Source organism: Mus caroli, chromosome 8 (genome assembly GCF_900094665.2).
Source record: "Mus caroli chromosome 8, CAROLI_EIJ_v1.1, whole genome shotgun sequence".
Lineage (NCBI taxonomy): Eukaryota > Metazoa > Chordata > Mammalia > Rodentia > Muridae > Mus > Mus caroli.
In genome coordinates, this window is record NC_034577.1 from 115,980,245 (window position 1) to 115,999,659 (window position 19,415).

The 19,415-nt window shown below is 47.3% G+C and overlaps 2 protein-coding genes across 3 annotated transcripts in view; one reads left to right on the top strand and one right to left on the bottom strand.

Annotated features, from left to right (window-relative positions):
• Positions 1-1,451: 1,451 nt before the first annotated feature.
• On the bottom strand, positions 1,452-17,998 carry C8H1orf131 (chromosome 8 C1orf131 homolog). The gene is made up of 7 exons (XM_021169386.1): positions 17,859-17,998; positions 15,860-16,185; positions 4,303-4,359; positions 3,614-3,709; positions 3,423-3,509; positions 2,542-2,600; positions 1,452-2,061 (listed from the first exon to the last, which is right to left on the bottom strand). The coding sequence occupies exons 1-7, from the start codon at positions 17,944-17,946 to the stop codon at positions 1,929-1,931; spliced, it is 846 nt and encodes a 281-aa protein (XP_021025045.1). The 5' UTR covers positions 17,947-17,998; the 3' UTR covers positions 1,452-1,928.
• Positions 17,999-18,003: 5 nt separating this feature from the next.
• The window catches only part of Gnpat (glyceronephosphate O-acyltransferase), a 28,284-nt gene continuing 26,872 nt past the window's right edge, over positions 18,004-19,415 (top strand). Inside the window, exon 1 of one of the 2 annotated variants that reach the window (XM_021169384.1) lies at positions 18,004-18,283. In XM_021169384.1, coding sequence (XP_021025043.1) covers positions 18,209-18,283 — 75 coding nt within the window. In that variant the 5' untranslated portion in view covers positions 18,004-18,208. The remainder of the gene's footprint in view (positions 18,284-19,415) is intronic. The other variant, XM_021169385.2, reaches the window with a different exon arrangement.

The window sequence follows — 19,415 nt, forward strand, 5'->3', positions numbered from 1 at the left end:
GGTGGCGTTAGGGCGGTGTCAGCTTCCCACCAATCTGAGGATTCAGTATCAGGGCTTCTTCGCTTCCTTGATCCAAGTCAGTGCTGGCTAAGACAGTATTAGCCGATGGCACCTGAGCTCTTCCTGGGGGCTCAGTCAGGACTCATGTTGCAGTCCTTTCCTGGCCACAGGGAGTTTCCTGTGCAGGCCACTTCCCTCCTAGCAAGCCCTGCTTGCGTCATGTGTCCTCCACAACTGCATGGGCCCGAGGCGACTGAAGCCAGGTCCTGTACCATGGCTAGAGCAAGAACTCAGGCATGACCCTGTTTCCCTAAGGATGGCTTTCCCATAGAGCAGTGGTTCTCAACCTTCCTAATGCTGTGACCCTTTAATACAGTTCCTCATGGCGTGCTGATCCCAGCCATAAAATTATTTCATTGTTATTTCATAACTGTAACTTTCCCATTGTTATAAACTGTGGTGTAAATATCTGGTAAGTGCCACCCACGGGCAGAGAACCAATGCTGTAGTTAATTTGCTGGAGGCCTCATCAGGATCTTCATCCAGAGCCGACTTTAGCTTGATCCCCTGTACTCAGAGCACAGAGCTGTTTTTTGTCCTCTGAAATGTTTTTAGAATACTTAGTGGTCGGTATACTGAGCTTCAGGTATTTACACAGTAGACTTCTCTGCCTTCCTTAAGGACTGAGCATAAACATTTACACAATACATCAAAAGGCAGAAACCAAAGCCAGTTATTTAGACTGGGACTCTGGTCCAAGCTGGCAGTCCTTAGCTGTCTAAGCCCTGATGGTTCCTGGCGGTGGTTACTCCTCGCTCCCCAGGTTCCCCTTGGGAAGATGGGATCAGCTGATGCAGTGACCTTCCATAGCTCCTGTCGCGCCCTGAGATTTCTCCCCCCAGTGCTGTCCTGTTAAGACCTTCTAAGTTGGGCTGGTGTGTGTGTGTGTGTGTGTGTGTGTGTGAGAGAGTGTGTGGTGAGCAAGTGAAAGTGCTTGCTGCCAAGCCAGACACTCAAATCCAATTCCTGGGACCCACACGCTGGGAGAACCAGACCCTGTGACTTCCACACAAACACTGTGGCACATGTGCCCTTACTTACAAATAAATAAACCTAAAAAAAATCATTTAAAATTATCTAGCACATTGGATTCCATCTTGTGAGGTGTTTCGCAATGCTCTCAGAGAATCCTTACATCCTAACAGCTGGCCACAGCCTGAAGGTTCTCAGGCCTGTCTACACTGCTTGCCAGACAAGGAACTCCCAGGGTGGGAAATGCCAGCATTGCCCCTGTCACTGGACACTTTCCTTCAATGCGCCTCAGTCTCTGAGGAGATGCTGACTTCGAGGCAGGGGTAACATCACTATAAAAGGGCCTTGTGAGGTTACAGTTCCAAGTAGGTGTGGGGAGCCAGTTAGAATTGCCTGTGTGCTACTTAACAGTCAGAAACTCATACTATAGAGGTGTATTTTTAGAAATCCTTACAAAGTGGATTTACACTCGTGGCAGGCTGACAACAGAACCGCTTTCCCACAGAACCAGTGGATAACAAGTGCGCTCAGTGTCTTCACGAATCCAAAAGGCACTTCAGTGTCATTCACAGACACTTAGAGACAATAACATTATGAAACAGTGGACTGTGACCAATGTGCTGACACCAGCAACCTGCAACAGGAGGGGAGCCCGCACAGCCCAGCACTCAGCAGGGCCACTGCCTGCTGTATGCACAGGTAGCCATGTGTGTGCATCCCCCTCTGCAGCACGGGGGAGGGGAGCCCAGCGCTCAGCAGGGCCACCGCCAGCCTCCAAACTCACTGTTCAAATGACAAAGACCCTGTGGAACAAGAAAGGGCAGGCACAGGGTTCACGGGTCCTGTGTCCCACGCACTGCCACTGTTCCTGCTCCTCTCTGGAGCTGACAAGGACTTCATTTAGCTACCCTGGAAGAGTTGATTTTCTTGATATCAGTGGGGCTTAGAATCAATGTTCCATTTCTGAATTTTCCAACTTGTCCAACTTGTCCACTTGACAAGATGCTGGGAGCCGACTTCTTGGATCTCCTGCATTGAAAGGGAGAGAAAGGTGCCAAGCGATTAGGCAAGGAGCAGGACCAGAGCCTGGAGCTTCCCCGCCTTGTGTGGGCCCCGCCACAGCTGCACAGGTCTCTTGCAGGCTCTTCCTCCCCTTGTATGAGCCCCACCACAGCCACACGGGTCTCTTGCTTCAGGAATGTGTGGAACACTATATCCAGGGTGACCCTTCCTCTGCACTCCGATCCTGACAGATGTCACTGCACTGAAATGGCCCCCGGCTCACCCCGCAGTGTTCTCCAAGCTCCTCTTGACAGGACTCCCCAGCACCCAACAGCAATCTGTTCTCACAGGTGGGGCCTCCCTCACTGCCCCTTGGGGACAAGGCTTCCTTGGGGTGACCACACCCGCTGGGCTGGGGGCTCTGGTGCTGCCCACACTCAAGGAACCGTGAGGGAACCAAGCACAAGGTGTGGCCAGTGACCACCCAGACACGGTGCCACTACTCACCTGTCCTCCTGCCCTCTCCCTTTCTTCTTCTTTTTCTTGAAAATGTCTGTCTCCCGGGCCTACAATTCAGGATAGTATGTCAGCAATGGATAGTGACTATTCAAAATCAGAGCAATGGGCTTGTGACAAAAAGTCATATGAGTGCCATGTATTTAAAACATTTCCAAGTTGGTATATTAAACATAAACCAGGGGCTGGAGAGATGGCTTACCAGTTAAGTACACTGGCTGCTCTTCTAGAGGTCCTGAATTCAATTCCCAGCACCCACACTGTGGCTCACAACCATCTGTAACTGTATTCCCATGGGATCTGTGTTCTTTTTTTTTTTTTTTTGTCTGATACCCTCTTCTGTCATGCAGGCTTATATGCAAATACAACACTCATATACATAAAATACATACATTAAAAAAAAGTCTCACCCTGAACCTTGTGACAGGGTTTGGTGGTACATACATGTGAACTCTACTCAGAAGGCAGAGGTACAAGACTGACAATTTTAAGCCAGCCAGGGCTACACAGACTCTTTTACAAAACCCAAGGACTTGGTTGTAGCATCCCTCACTGCCATGACCCCTAGACGACAGGGCTTCCTTAGGGCAGCCATAGCTCGGCGAGACACTGTGGCGATGCCAATGACTCACTGCCCCAAGATTGACAGACACTGTGGCGATGCCAATGACCTGAAGGCCAGCTTTGCCTTACCCATGACTGGGCCGGATGCCTCAGCAGGCCGGATGCCTCAGCAAGCTGGATGCAGCTTGCTGAGATAATGGGGGTGGGGAGGGCACCTATGGGGCAATGCTGGTATCCTGACTGCTCAGCAAGCTGTGAGGGAGTGCCAGCAAGCAGCCCCTGAGCTGAGGCAGCCAGGCCACACCTACCGCTCTCTTTTCTTCTTCCACTGCGATCTTCTTCTCTTTGATTTGTTTCTGCAAAACCTTGTAGTTCACATAAGTGTTCTTGGGAGGCTGAGAGGAAGGAATAAAGACACCATCAGTGTCTACTCTGCAATAAGGAGAGAGCAGTCCCAGCCCCACCCCTGCCTCGTCACAGCAGCAGCCCCCCTACTCACCTTAGCCCCCAGCATGATAGCCCGCTCTCGCTCCAGGACTCTTTCTTTTCCTTTGCCATAGCCCGTGATCCCAAAGCGGTGTACTTCCAGACGAGCCTGTGGATCACAGTGGTCAGACCCAGACTGTCAGTCAGCCCCGCAGCCTCTCAGCCACTCGGGCCCACAGAAACACAGCCAGGCTCTTGAACTGCCGCCGCTCAGTGCTGCCTCCTTGTTCCCTCTCACAGCTGAAGAAATGGACTATCTCTGCATGAGCTATGACAGAGCAAGGAGGCAGGCGGCATCCTGTACTCTGACCGGATGCTCCTGGATGCTCTCCACCAGCCCAGTGCCAGAGGGGCAGCCACTTGGAAGAAAGCACCTCTCTAAACGTGCTGCCCACAGCAGTTCCGACTCTCAGTGGCTGACACCCTCCTGCCCTTTTCTCAGACATCTTGATAACCTGGGGCACCGTGGACACATGTTCCCGCCTTTCTAACTTAACACTGTGTTACCGAATTGCACTGAATGACCCTGGAGCTGGGAAGTGAATAGCAGTCAGTCACATGAGCACTGCAAGACCAGGTTTGCCATTTCCCTAGCCTGGGGACAAGACTCTGCAGAAGGCTAGTGTTGCATTAAAGCTGTCAGCTCATAATGAACTCTAATGAAAGCCTTAAGAGGAACTAAATGCTACCTCAAATGCTTACCTTCTCTAGGTTAAACTCCTGAATATCCACCTCTTTTTCAAGGACCTTTGTTTTATTCTGCAAAGAAAACAAATTCATATTAGAAACTACCAATTACCCAGGAACAGGAGCACACGCCTGTAATCCCAGGAACAGGAGCACACGCCTGCAATCCCAGGAACAGGAGCACACGCCTGCAATCCCAGGAACAGGAGCACACGCCTGCAATCCCAGGAANGCACACGCCTGCAATCCCAGGAACAGGAGCACACGCCTGCAATCCCAGGAACAGGAGCACACGCCTGCAATCCCAGGAACAGGAGCACACGCCTGTAATCCCAGGAGAAAAGAGGCAGGGAACTGGCTTCTCCTTTGAGGCCAGTCTGGGCCACACCATGAAACTCTGTCTCAAAATAAACAACCCAACACCTATATGTGTATGTGTATGAAATAAAAAATAGAAAAAAAAATGCCCACCTCTCAAAAAACAAAACAGAAAATATTAAGTATTGGAGAAGATGCTGAGAAACTGAAGCACTTATACTATAGGCACAAGTGCTAAAAGGGCAGCCGCCATGAGCAAAGAGTGTCACCTCCTCAGAACAGCAAGGACAAAAAGTATGCACACAACTGAGCTGTTCACTCCACCAGGGGCTTGCACAGTTATCTGTACAGCTATGTTCACAACAGCTACGAGGGCAACCCAGATGTGCGCTGACCGATGAACAGGTTAAAATGTGGTTTACACCCAGCTTTAAGAGGGGAATCCCTGGGTTAAGGTGTAGTTCAGTGGCAGAGTGCTAACCTCATAAACATGAGGTCAGCACTAAATAAGGTGCTGACACACAATAAAGAAAACAGCAGACAGAACATGACATATACCGGGTCAGGAAGAACCCAAGGGCACTGGGAAAGAGACCAGTCACAGAGGGCAAGTAGTAGCCCCATCCACAGGGGAGTTGGCATTTAGGAGAAAGCACAAGACTCTCCAGATGTGTGAGACCAAGGAGACAACTGCTAAAGACAAAAACATTTGCCCAACAATAGCCACCATCTAGTCCCAGGGCCCATCTGCCAGAGCAGCAAGAGCTGCAAACTCCACGCAGCCTCTAGGAAAGATGTTGGCCCCTGTGGTGGACAATGGGGCCAGCCAAAGGGGCTGTCCTGCTTTCTCAGGGCACAGTCCCTGCCCTGCATAGGCAGGATATCCAATGACAATGCAAACCCCATGTTCCTTGCTTTCTTCTCCACATGGGAGCTGAGCTCCTGGCTCAATGAACCTGTCTGTGGCCCGCTGACTTGCCCCAGATCATTTTCTTCTGTGTGGCTTTGACTTTAAAAAGACAAAATTGCCAGCTGTAACTGCAAGCCTTTAATCCCAGCACTTGGGAGGCAGAGGCAGGAGGATCTCTGGGAGTTTAAGACTAGTTGGTCTATACAATGAGTTCTAAGATAGTCAGAGGTACATAGTGAGACTGCCTTGGAAACAACACAAAGCAAAACAACCCTCCAGTCCCCAAGAAAAAAGTATCAGTGGAGTAAAGAGCTGACTGGGCTTTGAGTAACGTACTTCCCACAGAGCCCAGTGACCTGGGTTTATTCCCCAGAGTCTGACACTGTGAAAGGGGAGAGCTGTCTCCTGAGTTGCCCTCTGACCTCCATATATGAGCACTGTAGTACCCACTACCACCTGCACAAATAAATAATACGTAATAAGAATCAGGATAAGACTTGCTCACATTGGCCAGTGCATCAATCAGGTGACTTCCTAAAATCTGACCCCAAGGAAGCTCAGAAGGAAGCGGGTGCATCGGATAAGCACTCTGCTGTCAGGACCTTTTAGCAATGACCTAGGGAGGTGTCTTCAGGTCTTGTGATGCCCCCGACTCCTCTCACTGGTCTTATCAAAGGCCAAAGAACCCATATAGCCTGTATTCCAACTCCCAAGTAGCAACCAAGTACACAGCCTGGAAGCCAGGGATCCTGGGGTCACATCTACAATCCTTTCTCTAAATAGCCAGGGTCAGGTTCTGCATACAGTGCTGTACACTGAGAAGCACAGGCCCCATGAGCACACACCTCCATGACTGCAGGGGCACATGCAGAGGGACATGCCTGGTGTGTGAAAGGGGGGCAGGGGGATTCAGTGAGGCAAGAGGGGTCTGGATGGGAGCAAGCACGGGCACGTGGGGAGCAATGCCAATAGCAGGGCAGCCCCTAGAGCAGAGTCTGGGAAAGCGCACACAACATGCCCCGCTTTGCCCGTTTCATCTAGGCCATCAAGGGGCCTCTAATTCCTAGGGGAGTAACGGGGGAAACCAAGCAGCTTGAGAGGAGTGTGGGGGACAACCTGGGGACAACCCCATGGACTCTGCCCTCCCTCTCAGGAAGCTGCACTCCCATTAAAGGACAGCTTTTTTCATTTTTCCTTAAGCTCCAGTCCAGGCCACTGACTGCTGAGTGGAACCCATCACTCACTTTGTGGGTTATATTCATTTGCCACCCAGGATCAGCATCCTAAAAACATGAATCACACCAACTCCTGCCTGGTCTTTGCTACTTTGTGGGTTCTTCTTTTTCCTACCCTTAACACCCTGGTTTTACCCTCTAACTCCTCTAAGAGATTGGAGAGAAAGAAATATAAAGGAGGGAGAGAGGGAGAGAGAGCGCGCAAAAGTGCTCTGAATCTAATTTATTTCCCAACTGTTCTTCCCAGTTTCCAGCCCAGGCCCTTCAAACTTTTCTCCCAACCATTCCTCCCTCAGTTCCCCAACAGTCCCTTCTCCCAGTTTTCCCAATACCAACAGCTCCAAACTATAACGTCTGTTGTAGCTCAGCTCAGCTTTCCTGGCTGAACCGTCTCCTAACAATATTTTCTGCACAGACTGCCTTCTCCTCTCACTTGGCTAATTCAACCCCCTTTCGAAACCTCGGCTCGCTTTTTTGAGGCAACCAACACTGTAGGTCATAGGGTCAAGCAGTTCTAAGAGCTAAGAACTCTTAAAGAGCCAGTTGGCTAGCAACTGGGGAACCTTAAAAAGCCCAGGCACACCAGATAAATCCCACTACACTCCCCATTTGCTGTGGCTTCTAAGTCTGCAGCCTTGAAGCTGCCCCGGGTGTCCCGGTAGCCCTGTTACTACCGTTGTCAGATTGCTACTCCATTCTTTCCAGGGTTCACAGATGTCTGCTGGGATCTTTCTGGTCTCTCAGGAGCATATTTACAACTGAGATAGAACCTAACAGCAACGCTTCTCTTCTTCCCTGTAATGTGAACCTTTTATATTTCCTCGATAAAGTTGCTTAATCTCTACCCCAGCTCTGTGCTTGTAGCCCCGACATGGGCATGCAGGATTCAGTATTTAACATGGTCTGTTTTACAAGTCCTGTTCAAAGGCCCACTGTCGCTCTGCACTGTGGATGGCTCAGTGTCACATGAGAACAAAGTCCTCCTCATAGGCCGGTTAGCGCTTAGGTGCTGTTTCTTGTCCAGGCTTTTGGGTTGGCAGAGGTCAGTGGCTGGTCCAATGTTTTCAGAAGACCTCTCCTGCTCAACTCTGAGCTTTATTAGTTTTGGTGGTATCCACACCTTTTCATTCCCCATGGAAATACAAACAAATCCACATGCCCAACACAAAACATTTGCCGACTTTCATTCTGATGTCAACACATCCTTATAGTAGACAAACTGATTTGATTCCAGTTTTTCTTTTACTCAGTGTCTCTCAGATGCTGCCGTTCCTTTCTTGTTAATGTTTAGAGAACTGAAAGTTAACAGAGCACTCCTGGTCTATTCTGGGGAAGGGGAGGTCTTTACTCTTTACTGAAAGTTAACATGGCACTATTAGTCTACCCTGGGGTCTTGACTCTTTATAGCTCACACCATCCTTCTTTAAAACCTATTCGGCCAACCCTTTAAAACCTTTTGGGTTTTTTCCAAAAGTAGCCAAATGAGGTCAGAAAAAGCAGGCTCTCTTGCTCTTATGATTAAGTCAGAAACCCTTTCTATATATCTTTAATTTTTTACTTTGTTTGTATGCTAATAAGATTCATTTTAAAATACTATCTTTCCTTTGCATAATGAGCCCAGTAGAAGAATGACTTGAAGGCAAAATAACCAAAATACAGTCTCCAATTTGGTTTCTATGCGATCCACACATGAATCCTGAAGTCTCTTTTCTACTGAAGTTGACTCTTTCTCTGCTTCCTTTGTTAGCTGTCTTGGACTGTCTAAGTCTGAATCTCCTTGTAATGTTTGAAACAAATTATTTAGCTCTTGAGTAATTAATCCAATGGTGGGCTGTAGCCAATTAACATCTCCCATTCTGTACCTTCTGTGGTTAAATTTTTTGTTAGACTTATTTTATAACCTAGATAGTGGATAGATCTCCTTTCTGTACTTTTTCAAAAGCAATCTGCAAACCCCAACAAGGCAAAATTCTTTGTTTTACCAAACATTTTCTCTCAAGCATCAGAACCAGCCAACAAAATATCATGTATGTAATGGTAAATGATGGTTTGAGGAAATTGCCTACAAATGATTCCTGGTGGTTGTTGCACAAAATATTGACTATTTAACATTCCTCGTGGAAGAAGTGTCCACTGATCCCCTTTACAGCTTGAACATTATTATATGTAGGCACTGTGAAGGCAATTTCTTCCTTATCCTGCTCTTGCAAAGGAATAGTAAAAAAGTAGTTTTTTAAATCAATTTTCATAGGCCATGTCATAGGTAATAGAGAAAGTAAAGGAATTCCAGGTTGCAATGGACTCATTGGTTGGAATACTCTATTCACAGCTCTCAAATCTGCTAACATTCTCCATTTCCTCAATTTATTTTTTCATAACAAATACAGAGGAATGCCACGGGCTGGTAAACTCTCCCATGTGCTCAGCCTCCAGCTGCACTTTGTACCAATTGCTCAAGTGCTGTAATCTCTCCTTTCCTCAGAGACACGTTCTGCCCACGCAGGCTCGTTAGTTTTAAATTGTATTTATCTGTGTTACTTCACGTATACGAATGCTCCGTCTCTGTGCACACTGGAAGATGGAATCAGATCCCATTACAGATGGTTGTGAGCTATCATGTGGTTGCTGGGAATTGAACTTAGGGCCTCCGGGAGAGCAGTCAAGTGCTATTAACCGCTGAGCCATTTCACCAACCCATTAGTCAACCATTTTAAGGATAAGGCTACTGGTATAATTTCAGCAATATCAGGCCCCCTTATAAATTTGAAAACTCAGTCCCTGTTGTGTCCTGTTTCTTGACCACCTGCACACTTTGTGTTTGTTCTGGGTGATATTTTTCAATACTGTTCCCAGAGCATCTTCCATTTCAACCCTTGTTTTAGGCTTTGTCACTGGTATTGAGGGCATGTTAATCTGAGTTCCCCACTGCTGTAATAAGTCTCATTTCCCATAAGTTAATGGCTATGTCAACCACATGAGGCCTCAATGTTCTCTCCTGGCCCCACATACTTGGCTCATCACAAACTTTGTTTTACTTGAGATAACTTTTTCAATTCCTAGAAACTGGGTATAAACTATGTGAAGTGGCCATTCTGAATTAATTCCAAGGTTTTTGTGAAATGATAATATAATACAGCTCATACCCACCCAACTTTCTATTTCAACGTTATTCACTTGCAATTTTAATTTTGGCCTTCCTATCATTAACAATTTTTCACCAAAATACACATTTTCCTGTATTTCCAAACCGTCTCGATCTTACCTCTGAGCAGCTTTGCCCTGATATAGGGAGACTAACAGCTGAGCAGCCCTACCACCTGTGTTAGCTAGCATCTCTCTTTTTACATAAGCCATTACTTCAATTTCTCCTTTGAAATCTTCATCTATAATTCCTGGATGCACAATGAATCCTTGTGAAGTTAAACTCTTCCTTCCCAAGATCATCCTTACTGTCCCTGAGGGCAAAGGACCATAAACTCCAGTGGCTATTTTATAACTCTGAATTTTTGGGGAGAGTGTTAAGATGTTTATTCTTGGCCAAGTCTAGAGCAGTGCTGTCTGCATCAGCATGCATTAGATCTGCAATACTTGGCTGAGGTGTTTTTCTTGGCTTGTACATTTTACTGTAGGACCTTGAGCTAGCCAACCCCTCCTCCCCCATTTTGTCCATTTTTCCCCCCAACAGCAATTAATTGCCTTGGCTATCTCTTATGGATTAACTGGTTCAATGGCAGCCCTTGCTACACCATCTGCACACCCCTGGAAGCCTAGGACTTCTTTTTGGTTTATATCTAGAAAAACTATTGCCCTTAGAGATGCCTTGTTCACAATTTTGTTGCAAATGATTCTATTTCCCACAACTAAAGCTCTGTACACTTTGAGATCTGAGACCTTTACCAGCTTGTTCATGATTTTGTTGTAAATGAATATATATCCCATAGTTAAAATACTGGATTTTGAGATCATGAACCTTTAGCTACAGCTTGCCCAGTCATGGTGGCATTATACACACTAGAATCAAGAGTGGTGGTCTCCTGGATCCACTCTTCCATAGGTGCTGCCCTCACCTTTAATGGCCCAACAATCTTTGTGAATTCTATATTTGCATTTTCCAATCCCAAGGCCTCAACCAGCACTTGTTTCACATCAGGGTCTGATATGGCTTTGTTCACAGCTGAAAGTAATCTTTGTTTAAAAAAAAAATCATTGAAGGCTTCCCTGAGCCTTGTATAATTTTTGTAAATGATATAGACTTCTTTCCTGGGTCCTCAACTTTGTCTTAAGCTTTTAAAGCTACTAAACGGCACTGTCCTATGACTGCGTATTCAAATCGAACCTGTTCTTGTATATCACCGGAGCAGTGTTCACCGATCAACTCGTCCCTCCCTCACTACAATGTGCTGTGCCCAATTCCTAGCATCTTCTTGTTGGGAGCCATCTAGAAGCTAAAACCTAGCAGGTGATTTTCCTGAGATGGTTCTGCCATGGACTGTAAAGCTGTGACTTTCACTTCTTTAGGCAAGGCCGAGAAGATTACATGTTAGGAAAGATTCCTGCTTAATAGTAATATGCTTTTCCTATATATATAACTTAAGTCACAAAAATTATGGTTTTTAACTTTCACTGAACCTGTTGAAGTAGTGACAGATAGTGAATGTTTAGCCAGGTAGTTACTCCTAGTGGATATGTAGGTACACAGTCTCTGTTGTAAACTTCTTACTCAATGTATGATTTCAATTTATGTTTGAACTTCTAGTGAACTTTTGTATTAAAAAAGGGGGGGGGGAATGCTTGGATAAACCATGTGATCTATTCTCCTTAAAAAGGTACAAAAGGAAGCCGGGCGTTGTGGCGCACGCCTTTAATTCCAACACTCTGGAGACAGAGGCAGGCAGATTTCTGAGTTTGAGGCCAGCCTGGTCTACAAAGTGAGTTCCAGGACAACCAGGTCTATACAGACAAACCCTGTCTCGAAAAAACCAAAAACCAAAAAAAAACAAAAAACAAAAGGTACAAAAGATTACATTGGCGGCCGCAGCATTGGCAGTAGGGCACTGAGAAGAAGAACATTCTACTGTTACATTAGAACAGGAGGAGAAAGCAAGATTAGAAGAAGAGAGCTGAGAGAACTTTTTAGAGAGAATTTTTGTAGAAACTTTTTGGAGAACTGAACTTAGAAATAAAGGCTAAAATCACTTTTCAAAGTGTCCCTTTTCTTCCTGTAGCTTCAACTAGCAGGCTATAAGTTAGAGCCATGCAGTTCCTGCAGACCGAACAAAGGCTACTTTACTTAATCCCCCACTGTTTTACTCTGAGGTACTAAACACCAGAGACTGAAGTTTTCTGGCCTTAGAGGAACTCAAACAGGTCAGCTACCAGAGCAAAGTGACTTAGACTTAAGATAGGTAAGTTTTATTATTAAACAGCAACCCCAAATATCTCTCAAGACCAAGTCTTACTCCCAACTACGCTCTTCCCCCTCAGCTACCTTCAAGAGAGAACCAGAAAGAAGGAGTGTCCGAGTTGGTGCCCCTGGCAACTTCTCTCCACCATGACAACTGCAACTGAGGACCAGCCTCTAGCACAGTTGTTACCAGTCTCCTCTGTCTTGTGGAATAATTCTATTTTGGGCAGCCCAATTATTTAGACTTTCTTTCCCAAAAGGGGGGGGGTGCACCCCATAAGACGTCATTGCCTCTTTAAGAAGTTTTCGGTCCCTCATTTCTGCAGGCCACCATCCTACTTCACCTTAACCTGTGGGTTATCTCCATTAGCGGGCATAGGCTGTGCAACTACGAGAAATGCTGTTGGTGAGTTTGTGAACCACGACTACCTGTTGTCTAACACTGTCCCCTGAAAAGGGCTATCTCATCTGACCACCCTCCTGCTTTTCCATCTCTGTGACTTGACTGCCCTTTGACACAGTTCCTTTTCTCTTTCTTTCCAGAAGAAACCCCATCTCTCTGGTTCAGTCACTGGAATGAACCCATTTGTTCTCCTATTTCTTGCCATTTTTTTCTTCCATTTTTTGATTCCCAAGCTTCTCCATTTCCATCCCTAATTTTTCCAGTTGCTCAACCTTTTAAAAAATGAAATAGCCCACAAATTCGGGAAAACAAAACACTGCTGCTGAAAACCACAGGGGTATATCCCAACAGCAGCCTCAGCAAACACCAAGCATCCATCCCTCCTTGACCTCCCTTTGCTCTAAGGAACCTGAAATCAAACCCCATTCTGCACAGCTCTACACCGAGCTCACTTGTAGCTGCTCTTTGCTACTTTGTGGGTTCTTTTCTTTTTCCCCCAAGCTTTTATTCCCCCAATCCCCAGCCCATTTCACCTAACATTAGAAAGGGGGATAGAGGATAGAGGAAGAGGGAGACAGAGAGAAAGAGAGAGAGACACCAGACTTATTTTTTTTCCCTATCTGTGCCTCCCAGTTTCCAGCCCAGCCCCTTCAAACATTTCTTCCAACCGTTCCTCCCTCAGTTTCCCAATAGTCTGCCGAAACAGCCCCCTTTCCCAGTTTCACCAACACTAACAGCTCCAGCTAAAATAATGATTATTAGCCTATCTATCTGCTTAGCTTAGCTTCTCCTGGCTCAACTGTCTTTAACAATCTTCCACACCAATCTTTGGGCCACCCCATTTTAAACCAGAACGCTGAACACTGGTTACAGTTCATTTGTCATCCAGGGTCAGTATCCTGAAAACGTGAATCAAATCACCTCCTGCCCCTGCTGGAATTCTGTCATAGTTTTCCACATGTTGGATTTGTACTGTGCTGTGCTTTGCTTTGGTTTGAAGGACCTCATCACGCAGTTAAGGCTGGCCTGGAATTCTTTTGATTTTGTTTGTAACCCTGGCTATTCTAGGCCTTGCTATGTAAGTAAGGCTGAATTCACTTCACGATGATCCTTCTGAGTTCAGGGAAGAGGGTGTAAGCTATCACACCTGGCTGTCTTCATGGACTTTATAAAGTACAAAGTCCCATGGCTGCCTCTAAGACCTGGGAAGGGAGGGCTTCCCAGCTTCTGTATGTCATCTCAGGTCACTGTCCCTCTGTCCTACTCCTGCTGGCCTTCCAGTTCTTTGAATCAGTCAGGCAGGCAACAGGGTTGGCAAGGCTGTTTCTTCACCTGCTTATGTGGCCCGCCTCTCCCCCTAAGCACCTTCAATACTGAGCATTACCTGCCTGGGCCTCACTTCCCTGACCTCAATACCCAGAGCAGGCTCTGCCTGTTCCCCTCAGCATCCTACCTGTTTTGTCTTTGTTCACAACTCTTTACCTTAATAACCACAGGAGACAGGATAGCATCCACACACTCCACTGCTGGTCTCTAGGGACAGTAGCAGGCACACAATCACTTGTGGGATAAGGGATTGCACATCTGAGTTTCCTGTGCAATGACTTCTGAAGTCACCATACCACAAGTAGGGAAGCCTGGGATGAGCATTGGAGGCTAAGACATGCAGAGCAGAGCAGCACTGAGATGGTGCCATGCACCCAAATAAGTCTCTTAGTCCTGTAAGGACGAACGGCACCGCTCATCATGGAATTCATGACTTCCGTCTAAGTTCTGGGGGGAATGGTCAGACAGCTGGACTACTGTCCAAAATGTACCATTGGCTCTTTGTTCTTCAAGTTCTCTAATTCCAGGACCGTGTAATGGAGTTCATTATCAGTCATCGTCTCTGCCACCATCAGCCAGGGGGTGCATAGAGCCTCCCTGGACAGAGGCAGGAAAGCTTCTCTAGTCCTAGAATCCTGGAAGGGAACACAGCCCCTGCCATGCCATGCTTGGGGTGGGATTTCTGGCCTCTACAACTGTAAGACTGGTGGTGATTCTCTGTTGCTTTGGAGCACTATGTGGTAATCTAACAGCTGCCTTAAGACAATGAGACAAATCCCCTTTTCTTTTCTTTTTATTTTCTCTTCTCCTCTCCCCTCCCCTCCCCTCCCCCTCCCCCTCCCTCTCTTTCTAAGGTTTTTTCGAGACAGGGTTTCTCTGTGTAGCCCTGGCTGTCCTGGAACTCACTCTGTAGACCAGGCTGGCCTCAAACTCAGAAATCACCATACCACAAGTAGGGTGGCTTGTGGTATGGTGATTTCTGAGTTTCCCAGGCTTCCCTACTTGTGGTATGGTGACTTCTGCCTCCCAAGTGCTAGGATTAAAGGCCTGCACCACCACCTCCCAGCTCTTTTTTTTTTTTTTTCCTTCTTTTGATAAATAAAGGTTTATGGGACATGAAGGTTAAAGAATGGCTAAATCTCTGGATTTTTAGCAATGGATTTAAAATTTCCATTAGTATATTCTTGTTGCAAGGAAATGGGAGGCAGAGAAGCCCATTTGTGGGAGTAACCACCTCATCCTAACAAACTGAATTTGAGGTAAGATGTACAAGTTATCAGAAGGAGAGAGCTGCACAGGAAGTCAGATTGTGAGTTCATGGAGCAAGGGCTGGTGTACATTTTGGTCAGCACTGGTTCTGTCCTAGAATAGCTGTGACAATGCTATGTCCTAAAATAGCTGCTGGCACACAGCAGGAGTGGCAGAGAGAACTGGTTTTCTTCTGAGCACTGATAACCAAAGGCTTATTAGGTAGGAGGGTAGCTAAGCAGGCCTGGCTTTATCAAAGCCTGAAGCCTTTCCTTTTGGGGAGGTCAGGGTTTCACTAAGTAGACCAGGCTGGCCCTGAATTCATAGAGACCCATCTGCTTCTGTCTCCTCCCAAGTGCTGGGACCAGAACTGTAGTCATCTGCCTGGCAAGCCCTGCAACTGTTAAGACAGCCTTGGCTCCTTGATTTGCAGATGGCTATCTCCCAAGTCCTGAGCAATCAATACTAAGCTGATGAGAGTGTTTCCATATACCTATGGCCTGGAGGTATTAACATCATAAATTTATCTACTGAGCACAAACACTAACGAGATTTATAGTGCCCACTTTCCTCTGGGGAAGATTCGGGTTTGGCAACCTTAGTCAGTTGGCCCACATGATGGGAAAGAACCAGATGCTCAGTCCTGAAGGAAGCCCTGGGGCCCCAGGTTCAGTCTAAGGCCACTGAAGCACCCTTACCACACAGGCATAAGCCAGCTGATCCATTACCTTTGCCGGCTCATCTTCATCTGACTTTAGTTTTCTCTTCTTACTTTTGCTTTGAAACTCTACCACTTCCACTAGCTTGCTGCCGTTCTTTGGGGGAGAGAGGGAGACTGCAGTAGTGACAGGGACTTCTGAAGGGGCAGCGGGAGCAGACTGCAGTTCTTCTCTGAGCTTCTGGAAAAAGCTGGAAGCACTCTTCTTGTGGCCTGGTACAGGAGATCCAGGCAGGGGAAGCGGCTCTGCTGCCACATCTTCTATCGTCTCCGAGTCTCTCTTCTTTGCTTTCTTCTTTCTGATCCTTTTCTGCTCTGTTTCACTTTCCGTCTCTCCTGTTCGTTTCAACATTAAAAAAAAAAAAAAAATTAAAAATCATCTTAGTTTTAATTAATGCCAATACTGAAGGAATGCCACTTTGCATGGGGCCCAGACACAGGCATCCATTCATGTACACAAAGAAACGAAGTGCTTAGGGCCAGATCTCATGACTTCATGATCTCCAGGACCCACACGGTGGAAGGAGAGAACTCACTCCTGTAGGAGGTGTTTTCTCACTGCACATGGTGGGGTTGACACACACCCACACATACATAAATAAATAAAGTAACCGGAAAACACAAACACATGCAACACTTTTAGAAATCAAAATCCTGCCTTCCTTCCCAGATAGCTGTATACACCTCTGACCCTTAGTAATACAATTACGCTAGCCCTCACACCCGGTGCTGTCAACGTCATAGTTCCCAGGACCCTATTAAAAGCATCGGCCTCTATACTAGCATGTCTTTTTATCACACTGCAGGGTTACAGGTACACGTCCGGGTTCTTCCTATTTTCCTTCGGTTTTGGATTTAAAGGGAATCCAGCTAAACTTTAATTGCTTTAATTTGAATACTTTTACTTTCTACTCTATTTCTCAGCTTCAGTTTGTTTCTTCTGCTCAGACTCTCAACAGTGACCTGAAATTGTAACCAGGAGTCTAAGCCTCAGTACTGACTCAGTATGGGCACAGGAGCGTTCTGAATACTAGCTGTGTACTTGTGGCCAATGTAACTCTGCCAGAATAGATATAAAAATGAATAGGTAGAGTCCAGGTAGCTGGAAGTAACTACCGTAATGGATCCCTGCATGTGTGACTATCAACTGTATCTAGGATTTTAAAAATTAGTCTTAAAACTTGTAAAAGTCAGCCGGGCGGTGGTGGTGGTGCACGACTTTAATCCCAGAACTTGGGAGGCAGAGGCAGGCGGATTTCTGAGTACGAGGCCAGCCTGGTCTACAGAGTGAGTTCCAGGACAGCTAGGGCTATACAGAGAAACCCTGTCTCGGGAAAAAACAAAACAAAACTTGTGAAAGTCGGAGGCCAAGTGTTGTCTGTCCTCCACTCCGTGGACACAGAGAACCTAACACGGCACAGAATGTGACATCAGGCCCTAGACCTTGAGACTCGAGCTCTTAAGGAGGACCTTTATGAAGATGTGTGTGTGTATATATATATATACACACACTATATCTATCTATCTATCTATGTGTGTATACATACACACACACACACACACATACATATATGGGTTGCTCTGACAGTTAATGAGGGAAACACACAAAATGCATGTACATGTACACCTGGTACGTTCTTCCAAGTTCTAAGCTTGCTTTTGTTTTTTAATCGTGTAAGTGAGCTTGGAATTTTGAGCAACAGCTCCATAATAAACACAATACAGCGTTTGTTACGTGTCTGGTTCTAAAAGTCAGGCAATCAACGTGAGCTCTTCTGCCTGCCAGTGCCTGTCCTTCTGCGAGTGGCCTGCCTTTAGTAACCAGCTCTGATTTTATTTTCCTGCACAGTGAGAAGGAGAGCAAAAGGTCGGCCAACAAGTTGGGGAGAAGGTCCTGGAGAGGGTAGAGCCTGCCGGCACGGCTCCAAGAAATCACGTGGGCCGTGGTCCTATCACCTCGGGATGCGTTTCACTGCCTTTGGCCATCTCCTCCCAGGAGCTACGCTCACCCAGGTCGTAGAGGGTCCGTAGCACGGCGTCCAGGAGCGCCTCCGACTCAGGAGGCTCAACGGAGTCCGAATCGTGCTCCGCCGCCATGGGAATCAGCACGGACGCCCCAGATCCGGCCCACTGCCCACCACTTCCGCTTCCGGCGCGGCTTCTGCGCGTGCGTCACGGCCCCTGCGCGGCCTCGGGCCTGGTTAAGATGGCGGTGCCCGGGGTCCCGTGCAGTGGCTGTACGGAGTGCCACTGTCCTGGGCGAACGGGAGCCGCCCCGTGCGAAAGAACCGCCCCCAGCGGCTGCACCAGAGCCGCGTAGCAGACCAGCCCAGGCCCCGCCCGGGACGGCAGCCGCGCCATGGACGTTCCTAGCTCCTCCAGCTCCCGATTCTCGGTCGGCTCTGCCAGCCCTAGCAGTGTGCTCCTCTATGCGGTAGGCGCCTGGTGGACCAAGGCCCAGGGCGACGTCCCGGGAAGGACAATCCCTCCCCGATCCCTATGTCCCCAGCCCATGACCCTTGCTTGTCTCAAAGAGCGGGTCCTAACCCAGGAATGAACAGGGGTTGGGTACATGGTTTGGTATCCACGGCAACCATGTGTCTGCGCCTCGGTTAACGCGTCTGCTTTTACGAGTTTGTATCGATGGCGGTCCCTCTGTCCCTTCTCCCCGTCAGGCCGGGAACCCCCGCACACTACATGAGGGGAGCACAGTATTAGAGGCTCCCGAGTTCTGCCTGTTGAGTAGTAACCTTAAGTCCTGACCTAGCCCGAGAAGACTTTTGGGTCTCCACCTCCCGCCTTCCCCCCAGCCCCCTACCTTAAGTATTCCTGAGAGAGAAAAATATTCGGCTACAATATGCGCGTAGAGTTTTTTTTTTTAAACTCTAAATTTAGGAAGACTTGGAACCTCAGGAAATTACTGTCTTCTATTCGTTATGTTTGCACAAGTTTCTGAATAGGATCCCCATTGCCACTGGTTTCTGTCCAACTTGCCGTCTACACTCCCCCCTCCCGCCCCCCACTTCCTTCCTCTTCTGGTTTTAACTGGTGGTTTGCCCGGTTTGGTTTCCAACAGAGTGTTGGTCACTTACAATATTCACGAGCAGTTATCAAGGTGTGCTTTCACTCCGTGGGTTTGCACGATTACGGGTGGGGTGGGGTGAGAATTTGCCTATCTTTATGTGTATGAGTGTACCTGCATGTGTGTATGTGCACCACGTGGTGTGTGGTGCATCAGAGGCCAGCTCTGGGAATTGAATTACAAATTGTGAGCTGCCTCAATGTGGGTGCTGTAAGGAATGACCCTTAACCCTTACGGCATCTCTCCATCCTCAGGGGAGATTTTAAAAAAATCTTAATTACTTTTGAAGCAAGATCTTCTTGGTTTGTTCTCTGGCTTGGCACTAGCTGTGAAGCTCCAGGCTTTCTGGATCTTGCATTCCTCATGCCCTCACCTCCAGAAAGCCAGGATTATAGTCTACACCACCACTCTTGACAAATAGTGCCTTTCGAAGGGTATTTCCATGCTATGCCGGTTAACACCATTTTCTCTTCTCTTCTCTTCT

What these genes read in the sequence shown, in the direction of transcription:
- C8H1orf131 (XM_021169386.1), bottom strand. Translation starts at nt 17,946, where the DNA reads ATGGCGGCGGAGCACGATTCGGACTCCGTTGAGCCTCCTGAGTCGGAG. An exon ending in AGGAGTTTAACCTAGAGAAG is followed by an intron (nt 3,710 to 4,302) that starts GTAAGCATTTGA and finishes TGTGATCCACAG; the next exon opens with GCTCGTCTGGAAGTACACCG. An exon ending in CTATCATGCTGGGGGCTAAG is followed by an intron (nt 3,510 to 3,613) that starts GTGAGTAGGGGG and finishes CCTTCCTCTCAG; the next exon opens with CCTCCCAAGAACACTTATGT.